This window comes from Trachurus japonicus, chromosome 1 (genome assembly GCF_045865225.1).
Source record: "Trachurus japonicus isolate A0001 chromosome 1, Traja_1.0".
In the NCBI taxonomy this organism is placed as follows: Eukaryota; Metazoa; Chordata; class Actinopteri; order Carangiformes; family Carangidae; genus Trachurus; species Trachurus japonicus.
This window is the reverse complement of record NC_140907.1, coordinates 29,491,664-29,510,487: the sequence shown is the minus strand read 5'-3', so window position 1 is coordinate 29,510,487 and position 18,824 is coordinate 29,491,664. Positions and strand designations below refer to the sequence as shown.

The following is an 18,824-nucleotide window of genomic DNA, read 5'->3' as shown; positions in this document are numbered from 1 at the left end:
TTACACAAACCAAATATGGTTCAACCACTTGGGGCAACATTTTACCATTTAAGAATACATAACTGTTGGTTTAAAATTGCATCAGTGCAGCACTGCAGTAAACTTGTATATAAAATACATTAAAAAAAATAGCTATGAAAAAAAGGGCAAAAGCCTGTAATAATGAGTAATTACTTTGTCTACAAAAGCTTTAGTCAGTCCCACACTGTGCTGGGGCAAACCTACATACATGAGAAAACCACAAAATGAATAATTATTGTTACACACACATTATATTTCTCTAGTGGACGACCAATGCAAGAACATCGTTTCTAAATTAAACCCAGCTAAGTTTGCAGTTCAGCTGCAAGGTTTGGCGGTGCCAAAAAAGTGCACTACGTGAAGTACAACTTCCTGAAAGCTGCACTGTACTTCAGAAAAGATCTGCATCAAAACACAGGAGGTATTATTAGAAAAAAGCATTTTATTAAGTGAAATTAAGTTACATACAATGTATGGAAACTGCACTCCTGCACCGTTTTTCTTGTCCTCGCTACTGTTTACCATTAGTTTATTTGAGAGAACAAACATTGGCGTCGGTCGGACATACTGTGTATCCTCCAGCCGTTGTACTTACTGGCTGTGTGGAGTATTGCAGCAGGCTGATCTATAATTTATTCACAGTTTCACTCGATAGTGCATCAGTTGAGAATCATCTCCTCAATCATATCTCACAATCAGTCATAATTTAATAAGCCTACATGATATATTAGTGTATGGATGTGTCGCACATCTGGAGTGTCAAGACAGGATCTGTGATCGGTCACTCCAACAGAACTTGATGCATTCACTGATGCAGTTTAAATCTGAATATTCATGCAGGAGGCACTTTGGCAAACCACTGAGAATATTTGGCTCAAATGATAAACGATGAGAATTACAGATCAAAACAAATGGTCCCAAGAATTTAAAAATAAACCACCGGGTGATCCTCAGTCAGTCAGGACTCTGGACACGTCTCTACATGGTGCAGTTTACTAAATAAGAACAAAATCAATCAAAGTGAGGTGTTAATGTGCCATTATTTCCTGACTTCCCAGAATACTCTGTTTATTACTTTCAAAAGAAGTTCTTGATGACAGCGAAACAGGCAAACACATGTTCTATATTGTCCTGAATATTATTGGAATATCCAAGCTATCTTTTGCAGCTTCGATGGGGAGCTGGACAAAAACACGGCCGTCGGATATTAAGTTTCTGAGTCGAGCACAGAGGCAGAAGAAGGTCTATGAGATTAAGACTTCCCTGCTCCTCAGAGGACGTGAGGGAGACACAATGATATCGTCCGAATCATCAGAATCCACTGCAGCAGCAGCAGCAGCAGCAGCAGCTCCTCCTGTCTCAGCTGTGCAATGGAGCCGTGTCTGGTCTGCAGCAGGAGATACACAGTTATACTTGTGATTAATCACTTGGGCATCATATTAATTTATTATATTTAACCTAAAGAGTCCTCAAAACTGAATTTTAAGCAGGCTGAAATTTACAATATGCACACTTTCTACATAAATATTTCAGATTTTATAGTTTCAACATATTTCCCTCCAGCAAACATTTTATTACAGTGTCAGGGAATCAAATAAGCTTTAACTCTACATACAGATACATCAGCACATATAAAATAGTGGGTAACACTGTATAACATTTAACGTAGAGACACGTTGAGACATATGTTTCTCTCTTTTCTCTGACCTGTCGTGGGTGTCGATCTGCTGGACTGGCGGCTAGAAACAGGCCACAGGTCGCCTCCTTCTTCTTCTTCATCAGCCTGCTTCTTTTTGTCGATGTGGAGGGATGCAGCACCTTGATGACAAAACATCACAACCAGTGGCACAATTCAGACACATGTCCTCAGACCATGCCCAGCTTAAATCCCTGCTCCTCACACAGTAACATATACGTAACCTCTGTAAAATAAAGCATTGTCTAAACCAGAGCTATGACAACCTGACTTCACTTTGCAAACAACCTTGGACTAAGATTAAAGGAGAACTATGCAAATCCGGTCACTTTTCCGCTGTTTTGCTAACCTTCCTCTCGGCCATGTGCATTTGTTTACGACGCAGGTGAGAAATCAATCAATAGAGCGGTAGATAACATTATATATCATATATGATGTATCGACGTATATATTTGTGTTGTCTTATCTGTCATAAACAAGAGATTACTGGCTACGGGGCACGTTTGTGTTGATGAGCGCAGAGACGAGAGCTGGGACACCGGAGGCGCTGATCTTACAAGGTTGCTTTTCAGCCAAGAGATGCTAGGTGTAGAGTAGGAGTAGAGAGCCTCCATTCTCCCTGAAACAAGTTACAAGTCATTTATTTAACCATCACAATTATTCCAAAGCTGTTTAATTAAGGTAAAAATGTAGCATTATTAAGGGAAACCTCCTGCATAGTTCCTCCTTAAGTGAAGGTGGTGCAGTCCAAAAACTGAAGCCTGCAGCAGTCTATAAACATGCAGGGAAACTGCTGACATCACCGCTCTTGCTCTTCGTTTGCACCCATCTGCTGTCAACCTATTAGAAATTCAGGGGATCGGCGGAGAGGAGGTGTTACGGTGGAAGCCGTGCGGGCTGGCAGGGTCGATTAGGTCGGAGAGGAACTGAGGACAAGACTCTTGAGCGGTGGTTAAATTTAGATATTTGGAGGGTGATGTGAGGCAGCGACATCACTGGACCACATGGCTGCTGAGTGCCATCATCAGCCTTTTAATGGGAGGATATCAAAGCTCTGGCCGGTGCAGAGGAGACAGGCAGCTTGGAATTAGATCAGTGTGGCAGCGATATCCATAACTACTCATAAACGTGTCAGGGAAGACGTGATGAGGGAGTCTGAGGTTGATGGCAGGGCTGCACCACAGTGATGCTGATGATACCGCACACACTAGGGATGTCACCATTACTTGTTTTCACAATTAACCTTGGTATTTAACGTGGTGTTGAGGAATCGATAAAGATTCCTCAATACCGTCAAGAGTTTAGCATTTACTGAAAGGTAAAGGCACAGCAACTGGGTTAAACTATGTTAATGTCAGCTTACGTGACCTAACAATGAATTTGTAGGAATTTAAATTAGCAGGTCATTTGTAATAAAAAAAAACGATTAAAATAAACTTAAACATTTGGTATAGATGACGATTAATTATTTATTATATTACATATTTCAAACATTTCCCCTGGGGGATTAATAATTGGTCATATATTAATAGATACTTTGAATATTTTGTGTATATAATTAGCTATGTAATTATATTTTGACTATATCTGATTTTACACATTCATAGTGTTGTGAAATGATTTAATGCATAATAATCGAAATACCGTGATTATTTCTCTGACAATAAGCATACCAAGAAAATGTTAAATCGTGACTGTATTGATAATGCGTCTCCTACATCTCCAACATCAATACACTCTGTTATTAGACGGGTACGACATCAATAAGTAACAACAAGTATCTGATCAGAGAACGCCGTGTGTATGTGAACCTGACCTGTTCTGCTGGTCGAGCGAGGTCGTCGCGGTTCCAGTTTGGGTAAACTGTTTCCCATCGGAGAAGGCACAGAGAGCCCTGAGCTGATGCACAAACACACACACACACACACACACACAAAAACACACAAACACTCCTGCATTATTATATTACCGTGTATGTTTTCATGCATTTTTAAATTAACTTTGTGTGTATATAAATGAGTCACCTCTCTTTTGCAAAACTACTGCGAGCCAGGTGTCCTCTGATAGCAGACTGTATAATCGTCAAGGCAACCTCATCCATCTCTCCAGCTACAGAGGAAGCTTCATCACCGTGGGCTGTTGCTTCCACGGCCTGAAAAGATGAGTTTGGGATGAGAGAGGGAGAGAGAAAAGGGGGAAGAGGTGGAGTACAGGAGACAATGGAGGTTCAGAGGAATGTTTTTTAAATGGCCAATAGTTTAAAGTAGTGATGATGCTTATTACTAAGAGTGATATGTAGATTCCAGCTGCTTTACTGCTATACAGTGACAGTGTGGAAGCGTGTGTTTGTGTGTGTGCGTGTGTGTGTGTGTAGGTGAGACCTTCTTCTGTGTGTCTTTCAGCAGGTCCTTTAGCTGCGACGCTCTGAGGAGATGGCCTTTTAACGCTGACTGCAACATCACAATGTCCTTAAGAGAGAAAATGCAAAGAGATGGAGATGCAACAAGAAATCTGGGACAGAGTGTCTGGATGTTTTTATATAATATTTCTCTTACACATCAATAACTCCCTTTTATGTAACCGTGGTGAGTTACATACCCTGTGCCTGTGCTGCCTCCAGTTTGCCTGGATGATCCTCGCTGCTCTCTCTCTTGCTTTATGTTGTCTCGTCTCTCTCCTCTTCTTCTTATTCTTCTCTATATTTTCCAAATCTCCATTTCTTCCCCCTTCCTCCTGTCTATCTCCGGCTTCCCTCTCCTCTCTCTCCATCTGACTTGATCTGTGCCGTGGACTGTCCTCATGGTCTCCTCCCGCACTCAGCTCAGCTTGTGCATGTTTACTTTTGTCCTCCTCCAGAGCTCGGATCCTCGTCCACAACTGCTCCAACTCCTGTCTGAGAAACACACACAAATGTATTCAATATATAAATATGGAAATAATGGATGTCCTCTGACAGTTGGTAGTTGGTTAGCTGAGGCTTTCTTAGCTTAGAGCTCAATATCCAGTTCACTCTCTGAGAGCTTTGCTTTTGTATGTGATGATTTTGATTTTAGGCAAATGCACTGCGGTAGCAGAGACTGAGCTAAACATAACTGGCTTGTACAGGGGCGAAAAAGTTTAGCTTAAAAAAAACTTGGTGAAAGCTTTATTATCTATAACAGTAGTTCTCAAACTGTTTTACATCAAGGACCCCTAAATTGACACAAATTAGACCACAGACCCCCATTGGACAAGATTTTGAAGCAAACACCAGAAATACACAAATATTTGTTCCGAGACTGAATAATGTTACTTTTTTTAGTCAATACGTTCAAATTACTGCCAATGGCGTGAATTTTTGGGGGAAAAAACAAGACATTTCAGGAATTAAATGTAATATTTCTGTAAAAAGAAAATTGGTAAAATTTTGGAAAAAAGTTGGGGACCCCCTTGAACCCTCTCAAGGACCCCTGGGGGTCCACGGGCCCCACTTTGAGAACCACTGATCTATAATATTGATTAGACCCACACAACTGCCACTGCCTGGTTTGTTTCAGTCACGTTTCTCGCCTTTATGTACATATGTTTAACCATTATTTGCATAAAGACAATTCTCAGGTGAATCTCTATAATAATCCCCTGCTGTGCTTGCAGGGACTACAAAGCCTGCACGCCAAACACAGCAGCTGTGATCTCTAAATAATCTCTCATTCAAAGGTTTTAATATATAGATGGCTTTGATCCTGAGGACTCTTTTTTAACCTCATATTATTTCGAGGTAACAAATAACAAATAGATCACATATAAAATGTGACATTTTGCAGCTGTAACATACTTGTGCTGCAGTCTCTCTTGGTCTCGTTCATTCATTTGTTCAGCCTTCCATCGCTCTGTTTCTTTCTCCAGCTCCTCTCTGTCTGTCCTCGACTGTCTCAGTTCATCACTGGAAAAAAAAAACACAAACAAAAGCTCAGATTCAGAGTCTCACTAACAAAATGCAGTCAATCTTTATGCTCATAACCACTGTAAATGTCGTAATAACATCTGGTAAACCACGTTAAAACACTTTCCTACCACTGGTATGGTTTATAAACTTGGATAATTAAGATGTACAAAGGTTAAAGGAGATGTATTTGTTCTAAATCATGTTGCTGTTCACTCACTCTTTACTTGACAGCATCTCCTGAAGCTCCGCCCTCTCCTTCTCCGATTGGCCGAGGCGTTCGCTCAGATCTGAATTCTCCTCCCCTTCTTCAGTGTTCGTTCCCACGGAGACCCCTGCCTCTGTTGCCATGGTAAGCCTCAGGATCTCGGCGGGTGTGGCCTCCGCCTCCTGATCCAATCGGCCGCTGCTCTTCCCCGAGGGGGCGTGTCTCCTGCCGTCCTCCGGCCTCTGGTAGGAGAAGACGGGAATCAGTCTGTGATGATGCAGCTCTGATCTCTGTGTGTTTACATTACTGCTGAGATGCTGCTGCTGCTGCTGCTGCTGCTGCTGGTGTGTAAGCCACTAGTTTACAGCTTCTTCCTCTCACCTTCTCCAGCTCCAGCAACCTTCGCAACAGCCTCTGTTTACTCCACTCTCTGTAACCTAGGGAACACAGTCACATAAAGACACACAGCTTTTCATTTTCATCATAGTGCAGACTCCACAATACGGTGTTACATACTTTAACTCAAGGCTGAGGATTGATTAGCTCTGCTGCTAAAGATTGTTTTCATAGTGTACTGATGAAATGTAATAATGAATGTGGGGTTCCTACACATTTTAAAATTCCATACTTTTTACAGACCCTAATTTCCAGACTTTTTCTCTAATAAACAATTCAAATAATTTGTGACATTAGAGTAATTAGATGTGCATCGTGTAAATAAATGATGCAATAAACCGTTTGTTTTCATTATTCTTAATTTGTATGCCATTATGTCACCAAATAATTTCCAGGAGATAGGTACAATAGCACAAAAATAATAAACCCAAATAACTTCACATAAGACCAAACCCAGATAAAATATATAAATGTATTTCCATACAATAGTTTCCATTTTCCATACTTTTCCCCAGACCTGGAAATGCATAAAATCAAATTCCATACTTTTCCATTCTTTCCATACTTGTGTAGGAACCCTGTGTGTAATAATAAAATGTCAGAAAATTGTTTGAAAAAGCAACTCTTTATAATTTTTCGAAGCCCATGCTGACCACTTCTGATTGTGTGTTTTGTCTGACCAGAAAACTGAATCATTCAGTTTTGTATTATAGAGGCTGTGAAAGCAGCAAATACATTGTATATCTCCCTGTGTATGCAACATGCAATTTCAAAATGTCATATAAATTGACTCCAGCTTTTGAAACGGGTATGTATGAACCGAGACAAAGGTGTCACATTTAGAAGCAGAAGAGCAGGAGTGAAAGTAGAAAGTGATAAAAGGAGTAAATGAAGTGTATGTGTTGAGTGTGTCTGACTCTGGAGGCTCTGAGACTCTGGGATGTCGGTGTGTGTTGTTTAAAGGGTGTGTGTGTGCGAGGAGGGAAGACCTTTGATTCCTCCAGCAGGACTGTCAGTGTTGAGCTCCTCTCTGAGCGCCGTGTTCTCCTGCTGAAGCCGCTTCACGCTCTCAGACAGACGGTGAACCATGGAGCTTAAAGCTTTCTGCTGGCGCTGGGAGCATTTGCTCTCTGCTCGACTGCTGCACACAGGAAGAGACGGAGGGAGGCAGAATTAATAAGACAGGCAGGTGACAGTGTCTAGCAGACTGCTGTTGTTTTTGTCTTGTTAGTGTGTGTGAGTGTCGTCATGTAGCTGGAACCAACACTGAGGCAGTTTTAAAAGTACTTTGTGGAAGTGAAGTGAAATCATTTTCCATGTTTATTGAATGTTGTTTAGACTATTTTAATGAATAACTATTTATTGACTTATTAATTGTTTTTATTGTGATGAGGGTTGAAGAGGCATCTGGCCGACTGCTTTTCATTTCATTGACGGTACACACTAAAAACTTGATTCATATTCAATAAAGTGAAAGTATGGAATACTGTTGTTTAAAATTGTGTTTCGTGTTTTTAATCATCATTTTAAAAAGAATAATAATTAGGTTTTTTTTTAAAATGATCAATTACCAGACATTTCAGGCGGCCCCATTTGAATTCCAGGCGACCCCACGTGGGGTCCCGACCCCAAGGTTGAAAAACACTGTTTTAATGTATCTGACAATAAACTAAAGCTAAACTAAACTACTAAAGAGGGCCGAGTTTTAGGATGTGCGTGGTCCGGCCTATGTGAGAATGTCCGAGGGGCATCATGGCCGGTGTGATCCCATCACCAGATGGTCTCATTAAATTTTTATCACAAATCCTGCATCCCCTCCCTCTGACTGATCCATGACAGAACGACCTCTACATCCAGAGGGTCAAAGTGTGTCACAGCAGTTCTGACTCATTCCTCAACAAAAAGACCAGTCAGTTCCTAAAAACCCTTTTTACGTTGATGAAGGCAGAGGGAAATCTAAAGTCGCTTTTTCACCAGACCTGTTTGGTCCGCTATAAACATACAGCATCGACCAAATTTTCCTCCGGTGCCGTTTTTCTTTAATTTTCTCATTGAATGAAATGCTCTCTGCCTCGCTGTCTAACCAGGATTGTCATATTAAACAGCTTGCTGAGCCATGAGCATTTGATAAGTAAAAAAAGAACAAACACAATCCCCCAATAATTACGGAGTAACTGTGGTTCTATGAATCACGCCGCATACGGTGGTGTGTGGCATACATGAAATAAAACAGCTAACTTAATATGCTGCTCCATGTTTGCTGTTTGCTGTTTGTTATTGCGGGTCAGGAGGGAGGGATTTCCCCCCCAAATTTGTCCAATCAACGAGCATCCTTTTTAACTGCGTGACGTTATTCAGAAATTTTGGCACGCTTCAGAAATGGCAGCGTGAAATCAGAACCGAACCGAACCGATAAATGATAAATCAACTTTCAGCTCCTCAATTGAACCGAGTTCCTCTTGGTGTGAAAACAACCTAAAACCTTCTGTGTCTGAATACTAAACACCATGTCCACAATTGTGGAAACATTTTGAAATAACTGTTCACCATTCTCTCTCATCTTTATTGATTTATCTTGTCTCTTAGCTGTCCTAACTCTCTCTTTTTAATCAATGTGCTGTAATATATTGTTGTTGTTTTTTTAGGGTGCCTATTGTCATCTGGCCGGGAACTACAGCAGGATATTATCCATGTTGGCAAAGGGCCCATTCACATGGACTGCCCTTTTTACTGTTGATGATACAGTTAATGAATTGGGATTGTCCACAACATCAAAAACTAATAAATTAAACTAAACAAATAATTTGTAACTACAATGTTTACATTGAGGTGTAATTTTATAGGACATTTCCTTATTTGGTAAACTCATAAAAAGTTAACGAGGGAACCAACACCCACTCAAAAACCTGCAATCATATTCAAGAACAAGTTACAACCAGATTCAACTACAGGGGTTCCAGTAATGCTATATAACATTTTTACAGTTACTGTATAGAAATCTCCTACTTATTCTAAAATGAGGCCCATGATGACTCTTACACCAGAGCGCTGTGAGACTGACACATGTAAAGGTTTACTCAGGGTGCGAGGGGTGTTAGTGTAAGCTGTTTCTACTTTCTGCATGATCCTGGTGTTTTCAGACCTTTTCTCTGCAGCTTCCAGAAGCAGCCTGAGTCTCTGGATCTGAAAGACGAGGCACACGAACACACACGTTAGGCCAGATTTCCGCTTTTTCACAGCAGGGCTCACACTCGCTGCGACCAAAGTAAATGTAATAACATCAGTTTTCACAGACAGAGCAGCAAGAGGAACAGTTTTATTTTTAGTGTCAACTCCAATCTTCTCATTCCTGTGGTGGTTGTTTCAGGTGTTCTACTGTTGGAAAAGCTGTATCGTGGTAACGTGCCGAGATGAATTTTTACTTTGATATTCAGGTGGGGAGGGGGGAAAAATATCAAAAAGCAGCGTGTTACCTCTTCGGAGTAGGTTTCGACTGTGATCTTCAGCTCCTCTAAGTTGGTCGTCCTCAGCTCACTTTGAAGTTTACTGGAGATGTGAGAGGTAATAAACTAAACATCGTGCTGCCTCATATGTGGACCAAATGGGCTGACGTATAGACGGTGAGACGTTTTACCTCAGGGCGTTTTCTTTCTCTCTACACTGCTGCTCCAGCTTCAGGATTCTCTGCCTCAGCCCGTTGAGCACCTTGACAGACAGATTCAGTTTGACGAGACTGTTCACACGACCGCATCCTGAAACTGATCTATGGTATTTGCGGACTGCACATACTCACCACGCTCCCTTCCTTTTTCTTATCCACCAGACTACGAGTGTAATCAGACCCCTGCGGAGGAAGATCATACGGGTTATTTCAGTTTTTAAACCATCTACGACAAAAATCTGAAGCAATTTAATGATTGTACTTTCGTGGGATCCAACAGCTCTTCTATCTGTTTTTCTCTTTTAGCGTTATCTTCCTCAAGGCGGCGTAGTTTCACTTTCAGTTGCTGATTGTCAGACTTCTGCGCCAGGAGACTCTGCAGAGAGCAGTACTAGAGATTAACCACACGTTAGGCAAGGCAAGTTTATTTGTACACTAGTATTGCCCATTTTTACAAACAGTTTGTCTCAAAGGTCTTTACACAGCTGCGCATCATAACAACATCCTCACATCGACTGAGGAAAAACTCCCACCCAGGACGGGCAGATGTGCAATAGATGTTGTGTACAGACAAGAAAACAGTTTACAACATAGAATATGGGATAATATGGAAAATGTGTGTAGCAGTCATAAAGAGCTGGTGCAGTGGAAAGGCATGAAGAGAGTCAGCCTTAACGAGGAACTATGAAAGTCCAGTCGCTTTTTTCTGCTGTGTTGCTAACCCTCCTCCCGGTCATGTGCATTTGTTTACAACAAAGCCGGTGAGAAATCAATCAATCGAGCGGTGGATGACGATATATATCATATACGATGCTACGACGTGTATGTCTGTGTAGTTTAATCTGTCGTAAACAAGAGATTACGGGTTACAGGGCGTGTTTGTGTCGCGGTGCCACAGAGATGAGATCTGGGACATCGGGGGCGGCAGAGAGCCTCCATTCTTCCTCGTAACAAGTTAATTTATTTATTTATTATTATTCATTTATTTATTAAACCATCACAATTACTCCAAAGCTGTTAAATTAAGGTAAAAATGTAGCATAGTTAAGCTACAAATCCTGCATAGTGCATATGCTAATCCTGATAGGTCTTCTGAATACACCTGAAATCCCCCAAACTGTATTAGCGAAATGCCTCAAAAGCCATCTTGGTCTTTGCACAGTAATAAAGGCTTGAGCCAACTACAGAACAGCACTCTGAACAGGTCGCCGTTCAATGCTCTCCTCAAGGACACTTCCACTGATCACAGATGCACGCATCACTTTACACTGTGACGTTTGATGCCGAACTCTCCTGCAGTAGAAAAATGTCCCACCCTGTTGCTGCTGACAACACCACACTGACGCACATGTGTAACTTGTGTGTTTTCTTTTTCTAAATATGCATCGTTAGTTTTGTGATACTTTACCTTCTTGAGGCGAATAATCTCATCGTACATGCCCTCCTTATCTCTGTGCTCGTCTGTGCCGAAGGTGAAGCCTGCAACACGTGAGGAAAACAGGGAAACAACACAGTCACACACACACACACACACATATACACACACACAGACGTTTCAATGACATTCTCATCCTGCAGGTGTGAAACTACCGACAGTCGTTTGTGCACCCGCGTCACACTTTCACACGTTCTCTCTCACCATTAGCTGCAGGGTGGTGATGTTTGTGTTTCTTCATGCTCAGCGTCTGTTTGAGCAGCTCCGGTGTGACGTCACACTCTGATCTCAGAGTCTGGGACAGATCTGGAGACAGATTGTGAACGTCAACAATTTTTATGCTTCTGCACAATTTCATTATCGTATGACAAAGCACCTCGCTCTGTAATGGTGACGTATCTGCGACATAGCGCACATTCTATATAACAAAATCAGTTTATACTGTGGGAATTCAGTGCTACACCAACGCATCCTACACATAATACATTAGTACTCTGCCTATTTGTTCAAAATGCATTATAAAAGTGTAAACATTTTTAAAAATTGGACTGGCAAGTGAACCTAGAGAAGCATCTGGAAAGCACAATGACATTTATTTGCTTTCATAATGGGTGAAGACACAAACAGAGCAGGAGGAAGGTGGAAACTGGACTGACATTCCTCAGATAGACAAAAATATGACTCCACAGTAATGTTAATGTTACTCAGTGTCCGCTGCAACGAGCCAAATAGAATATTTTTGTAACATTTGCAGAGTTTCTTATCATCAGCAGGACACCTTCAAAGTCAGCAAGCAGCTGAAAAAACAGTCCCTCACTTCTTCTATCCAGCCGACCCTCCTGAGGACAGACATGGCGGAGGGAGGCTGTGTTTATAAGGTGCCTACCGTGGCCGTTGCTGAGGGACGTGAGACGAGCTGAGACGCTCTCCCCCGTGGTTTCTCCTCTGGTGTCCCCCAGGGACGCCCTCGGTAGTCTCCAGGCTGCCACCACGGCTGCTCTTCTGGGGTTCATACTCAGGCTGGAGAGGTATGGAGACCCTGTATGTATATACCAAACACATATTATATACATAACAGTCATGAAATGTGGAAGTTTGTTAGAGAAGCTGCACAAGTTCACCAGGTCTTACTCGGAGAAGGAGAATGCTTTACAGAAGATCTCTTCCTCCTGGTTTTCTGATAGAGGACAAAAACAAGATGTTGAAGCACAGTCCAGTCAAGTCAGCTGTATTTATAGAGCTCATTTAAAAACGACTAAATGTTGACCAAAGTGCTTTACAATTATGTGCAAAACAAGAACTACAATGACAAAATAATTATTTAAAAAAAGAGAGAGAAAGACAGAGAGAAATAACATTTAAAAACACTGGGTAGAAAATAAAATAAAAATCGGAGGATGATGGTTTTTAACTTTGTATGTGGGATGGAAAGTAGAGATTTGAGATAGGCTAGATGTAGCCTATTCAAATGCTATTAACAACAACGAACAAATGGAACACAATGGGGGAAAAAAACAAAATAATAAATTTAGTTTAGTTTAGATTACCTTTTCCAAAAAGTCAGCAGAGAACAAGAAGCCATCCTCAACCTGGGTTGGACACAGCAGAGAAAGATCATAACTTTTTCAGTCTGAGATCTATCCAAAAATATGTTTACATTTCATATCATTCTGTTTGATTGTTGTTTTTTGAACTCCAACCAACTCATAACGTTACATTATCTACCAATGTCACCTCTACAGACAAGTTAAAAGTCCCTCAGATTGAACTGTCACCACATGAACATGGATTTGGTGAAATGCTAAAAGGTTTGTGAATAACTGTCAAACTATTGTGTTGAGTTTAGTTTAGAGTAACATCGAGTAACACATAAACTAGACTCATTTAAAGACTCACCAGCTCCTCGCAGTCTTCATCTGTTTGCACATCACTCGCCTCCAAAGACATTTTAGCAGCTGCACTGAACATCACCGGGAAAAACGTTACGTTACGTTACGTTACGTAAAGTCGGAAAACTTGATTTTTTTTCCCCCGTGTGTAATCCTCTCATTTTTTCCAAGAGAAGCTTCTCCGTCCAGGTTTCACCCTCTCTCGCTTGCTAGTACTAGTTGTAGGAGTAGTAGTAGTAGTAGAAACATGGGGCAACAAAAGAGACGTTAGCTATGTGCTACAACCGGAGATTTCCGTCCACAACAACAACAACAACACTGCGGACCCTCGGAGTAACGAGCCGGTGACTCGGTGTCGGACTCTGGGAACCATAGCTCCACGAAACCCGGTTAAAAAATGCTGTTTTCTGTCCGAGCAGATGTTTCTGTTTTCACATCACTGTTGGAGATTGAGTCGTCTATAGCAACCAGGCAGTTTGTTAAGAACCTGCGTTAAGGTAACTAGGCAGCGGCAGAGCGGCACCGGAAACCACGGGAGCGCGCCTTCAAAATAAAACACTTCATGTTAGCATGTTTCTGTTTAGCCTAGGTTCAGGATGGCTTCTCGTGCTCTGCTGACTTTTTGGAAAAGGTAAACTAATCTAAACTAAACTAACTTTATTGTTTTGGTTTTTTTTGTTTGTTGTTGTTAATAGCATTTGAATAGGCTACATCTATCTAACGTTACCTCAAATCTCTACTTTCCATCCCACATGCAAAGTTAAAAACCAGAGGTGTTGCAGCATTTTCAGCATTTTGCTGGTCCAAAACCATGGAATAATTTGCCACATTCAGTTTGTTCTTCACCCTCCATTAATATCTTCAAAACACAGCTAAAAACCCAAGATTCAAGATGTTTATTGTCACACAGGCTAAGTAAGTACATGCATTGTGAAAAACTTAGGTTGTGGGGTGCGGGTGCTCCACAATACACATAAATAAAACAGTAAATAAACAACAATACTAAAACCTATCTAAAAAGGTTTTTTGTTTTTTTTTTTAGTTTAAAGAATCCAGGTCAGCTTTCCATAGCATTTGACTCGGCAGCTCCACCCTCCTCTGATTTTTATTTTATTTTCTACCCAATGTTCTTTCATTTGTCCTTCTCTCTTTATTTTTAATTATTTTGTGATTGTAGTTCTTGTTTTGCAGATACTTGTAAAGCACTTTGGCCAACATTTGTTTAGTTTAAACAAGCTCTAAATATGCTATTTGATAAGGAAACTTGTGATAAAAAACGTAGTTGTAATTTTATTTTATTTTGAAATTCCAAACCAGTTGTGCGCTTGCAGCTTTGTTCAGCTTGACGCAGCTCATAATCAAACTGCAGTCCAGGGTTGGACGATGATACTTTTTCTACCTCTCCTTCCTTCTGGCTCATTTCCTCATGTTGCCCATTGGTGAAGAGCTGCTAAAAGGAGGGAATTAAACCATTTCCTCCAATAGCAAGAGACAAGGAGAAAGAGGGGGCAAAGGAGAGGAGGGACAGACAGAGTCCCCTGTTCAGTGCTCATTAACCTCTGATCACAGCAAGGGACTTTAGTGTTTTTATAATTTTGTATCATGCAACATATATTTGTATAGTCACTTGTATATGTTCAGAGTTCTGGGTGAATATAAAACTTTGTAAACCTCTACTATTCCCACATTTACACTGCTGCTCACCCCTGCTTTTTGCATTGTTCCTCACACACTGTCCTCTTTCCTTGCAGATTCAGAGAGAAGACGCCGGCGACCTCTTGGTACTGTATCATATTCTTGCAGACTCTGTTTTTACAGGTGGTGGACCCCCGTGTCCACACAGCCAGAGCAAATAAACCCGTTGCAGATCAGTTTTCTTGCAACAGAGTTAAACCGCTTCACTAAAAGGGTTGTTGTGAGCCCAGAAAAGCTGAGACGACCCCCAGCTGTGAGTTAACAAACCAGCACACTATACACTGTAACGTTAGTCTTTTCATTTACTAGAAATGTAATTCAAAACATAGACTGTCCCTGCAGAACCTCAGTTATTATAATATTTTTGACCATGTCCAGAGATAACAAACACAACATGACACTCAGCACATAGCACGGCACGCTACAAAACTTATGTGTCTTCATTTTCAAAGACTAGCCCCTGGAGATGTACCATATAATCTTCGAGGGGGTTCTTATTAACAACAAAAATACAAAACAAGAGTTCAGTCATCAATAGTCCAACATCATAGTAAAAAGTGAACACATACACACAGAGTACTTATGCATCCACATACATATATGCATACATACATTAACAAGGACAGGAGAACCAGTTTAGATCAACTAAATCCTCCAGGGGAAAAAAAATGTATTATCATGCACATCATAGTTGGTCTAAAGGTCAACCAGTGTTTCTTACATGTCTAGACCTACTGTAAAAGCAGTCACCTCATCAGTGGTGTCAGCGAGCAAATAACAACAACTTGTGTCTCTCAGTCACTGCAAAATCACAAAATCAGCATCTAATAAATATAGAAGTTGTGTTGTAGACGTGGTCTGTACTTCTGTGTGGCTATGGGTTAATACTATTCACTATACAGTCAATCTACTCTGCAAAATGTTTCACGTTATGTTCTGTGTAAATTTTCATTGTTCTTGTCTGAAGATACATCTGCTTGATACAACTGCAACTGGGCCTAGTGCCAATGTAGAAAGCTATTCAAATAATACACAGGTTTATATATTAAACATGTGCAGGTACAGTGAGTGGGGGGCCGTGCCACTGCCATTTATAAACAAACCTTGATACCAAAGATAGAGTATCTTTGCTGATACCAATGCCGATATGAACAATGTCTGTCAATTGCATGATAATCATGAATACAAGCCATTCAAATTTACATTTGTATTTGTAACATAAATGTGGAAATGAAAAAAACATTTTTAAAAATTGTCTAATCAACCAAAATGTATGTGACCTAGTGGTCTGGACCTCTGGATTATAACATTTCCCACATTTCCATGTCCTTGCTGTTGTTCTGTGAATGTCCAGATGGGGGCGATGTGGTCTGAGCTGAGCTGGATCCAACTTTTTTTCCCCCCAATTAGCCTACTTCACTGCTCTAGTCCTGGTCCACAGCCCAGACCCTAAACATGATCCCTTCACACATTACACTGACCCTGAGAGACCAATACACCACATGTTAAAGGGATAGTTCAACATTTTGGCAAATTGGCCCATTGCCATAATCGCTATAGTCATAGCAGTAGGTTCGTTACCTTTAATTGTCGGTGTAAGCTGTTTTTAGAACGGAGGAGCGGAGCAGCAGGCTGCTCAGGGCTATGCCATGGAGGCTAAGGGAATTTCTTGGTTTTCCTCATCAAACTCATCAAATACACAACCCAACAACTCCAAAAGGCTGTCGTGGACAAGTTGTGAGCTGCACAATCACCACGCTATGAGATAATAATGGAACGTTACGAGACGGAGCTGTTTTAGAGGTAAATTCATGCAAAACCGCTGATGCGCGTTGCGTTCAGGGACACTTTTTCAGCAAGCAGACTCTGTATTTACCCTGTATTTACCTCGAAAACGGCTCTGTTTCGTAACGTTCCATTATTATCTCATAGCGTGGTGATTGTGCAGGTCACAACTTGTCCACGAAAGCGTTTTGGAGTTGTTGGGTTGTGTATTTGATGAGTTTGATGAGGGAAACCAAGAAATTCCTTTAGCCTCTGTAGCGTAGCTCTGAGCAGCCTGCCGCTCCGCTCCTCCGTTCTAAAAATAGCTTACACCGACAAATAAAGGTAACGAACCTACTGTTATGATTATAGCGATTATGGCAATGGGCCAATTTGCCAAAATGTTGAACTATCCCTTTAAGAAAACATTATGCAGATAGACACAACACAAACAAATTCAGTGAACATCTTGTTATAAAACAAAACTCCTGCCCAATCACTTCACAGGAGAATTATAGGTAACCAGCAGAGATTTTGTATCCTGCAGCTATATTTAGTCTATACACTAATCAATAAACACAAATGCAGAGTTCATTGTTGGTGAAATCAGTTTGTGAGCTGGACCAATTGCAATAATATTCCTCCTACATTTCACAACAGCAGCAAAATTAAAACGTTTCAAAGAAATTGTAACAGCACAAAATAAACAATGTTAATCATGAGAAGCAAGAGACTGAACAAAAGAGCAACAGCATTTCAGGCTTAGTGCGATCCATATGAGCAATAATCACTTTATCAATAAACACATAACCACAGACCAAAACTGCTCGGTAAAACTGTCCATTGCATTTAGATAACAGTCAAAAAACTCAGTGTAGTGATCTGTTTTACTTTTCTTTGTCTTGTGTTTTTGTCCTCCTTTCCTTTTGTTGTGTAGGTATACAGTGATTGCATATGTTTGTTTACACAACTATGATTTTTTTCTCTTTTTTTCCTTTTTTCAGATTGTTTTATTCTTTATCTCAATGTGCAGAGATGTGTAAAGCATGTGCATGTGTATGAACAGATGTATGTATGCCTCATTGATTGACACAGTAGCATGTACATCAAAACACACAGAGGCATGCACACACACACCTCACAGGCTTTGCAGGTCAGTAATTTGCATAAAAACTGTATGACACAACAGTAACTGTGAGCAACACACTTAAGATTTTTCACCATGGAATATGTCATATTCTTTCAAATTCATATCAACAGCGTGAGTGCATTTTATTTCAGTTTTTATAAAGGCCATCTGAGGATAACTTCCTCTGTCAGCAGGATGGACTGTGTGAAGCAGAGACTTGGTAAAAGCCCGCTTGCTCCACATCAGACTTCAGCGCTAACATAATCAGAATGACAGTCAAACTCCTGCCACGGGGGAAGAAACAAACAAAATAGCTCAAAAGTCTCAGCTGGACTAATATTATCCATGGGGTTTTGTATTGCCCTGCTGATATTATTGTATTAATGTGGAAAAGATAAGCACACACACATACACAGACAGACACACACCCATCAACAGTGTCTCCAGTATAAATAAAGGTGGACATGCAGGCTGCGCCCAGGGGAGCAGGACGGAAGAGGAGCGCTGACCACACCAGGAAGAACCAGGTCAGGAAACGACTGAAGCTACAAACACAAAAACTCACTTTCACCGCGTCTGTATCCTAACGCACTGCTTTTGTTGTACCTGCATGCACGGCTGCACAGCTGCACTCAAAAACCAGCACTTTCAGATCATACCATGTGTGTGAGGAGGAGGGTGGGGGGGTGAGTGGGGGTTGGGGAACGAACGTTATAACAGACTTAACCTCTCACCCTACAGCACATATACGTTACCATGACAAGATGTCACCAGGGGCAATTAAAGGCAGAGAGAGGAGGAAGACGGAGACGAGAGGCCGGCAGCAGAGAGAGCTCACAGTGCAGCTAGGAGGAGGAGGATTTATATTTATATCTCTTCTGATTCATCCATAAAGTGCTTCATGAAGTTTAAGAGAAGTCCTTCACACAAAACTATTTCTTTATGGGCCGAGGCGTTTTTATGTTGAAACAGGAAAGGACCTTCCCCAAACTGTTCATACAAACTCTG

At 41.0% G+C, this 18,824-nt stretch overlaps 1 protein-coding gene across 1 annotated transcript; it reads right to left on the bottom strand.

Annotated features, from left to right (window-relative positions):
* Positions 1-443: 443 nt before the first annotated feature.
* iqce (IQ motif containing E) lies at positions 444-13,711 on the bottom strand. The gene is made up of 21 exons (XM_085784371.1): positions 13,236-13,711; positions 12,887-12,928; positions 12,471-12,516; positions 12,226-12,378; positions 11,544-11,645; positions 11,313-11,383; positions 10,167-10,280; positions 10,037-10,087; positions 9,878-9,948; positions 9,717-9,789; positions 9,386-9,426; positions 7,233-7,384; positions 6,229-6,284; positions 5,860-6,089; positions 5,532-5,639; positions 4,316-4,610; positions 4,099-4,185; positions 3,742-3,869; positions 3,534-3,616; positions 1,729-1,839; positions 444-1,408 (listed from the first exon to the last, which is right to left on the bottom strand). Exons 1-21 carry the CDS (start codon positions 13,305-13,307, stop codon positions 1,266-1,268), a joined length of 2,229 nt encoding a protein of 742 aa, XP_085640497.1. The 5' UTR covers positions 13,308-13,711; the 3' UTR covers positions 444-1,265.
* Between the last annotated feature and the right edge of the window lie 5,113 nt (positions 13,712-18,824).

What these genes read in the sequence shown, in the direction of transcription:
- iqce (XM_085784371.1), bottom strand. Translation starts at nt 13,307, where the DNA reads ATGTTCAGTGCAGCTGCTAAAATGTCTTTGGAGGCGAGTGATGTGCAA. An exon ending in AGAAAAAGGAAGGGAGCGTG is followed by an intron (nt 9,949 to 10,036) that starts GTGAGTATGTGC and finishes CTGTCTGTCAAG; the next exon opens with GTGCTCAACGGGCTGAGGCA. An exon ending in GGTTGCTGGAGCTGGAGAAG is followed by an intron (nt 6,090 to 6,228) that starts GTGAGAGGAAGA and finishes TTCTCCTACCAG; the next exon opens with AGGCCGGAGGACGGCAGGAG.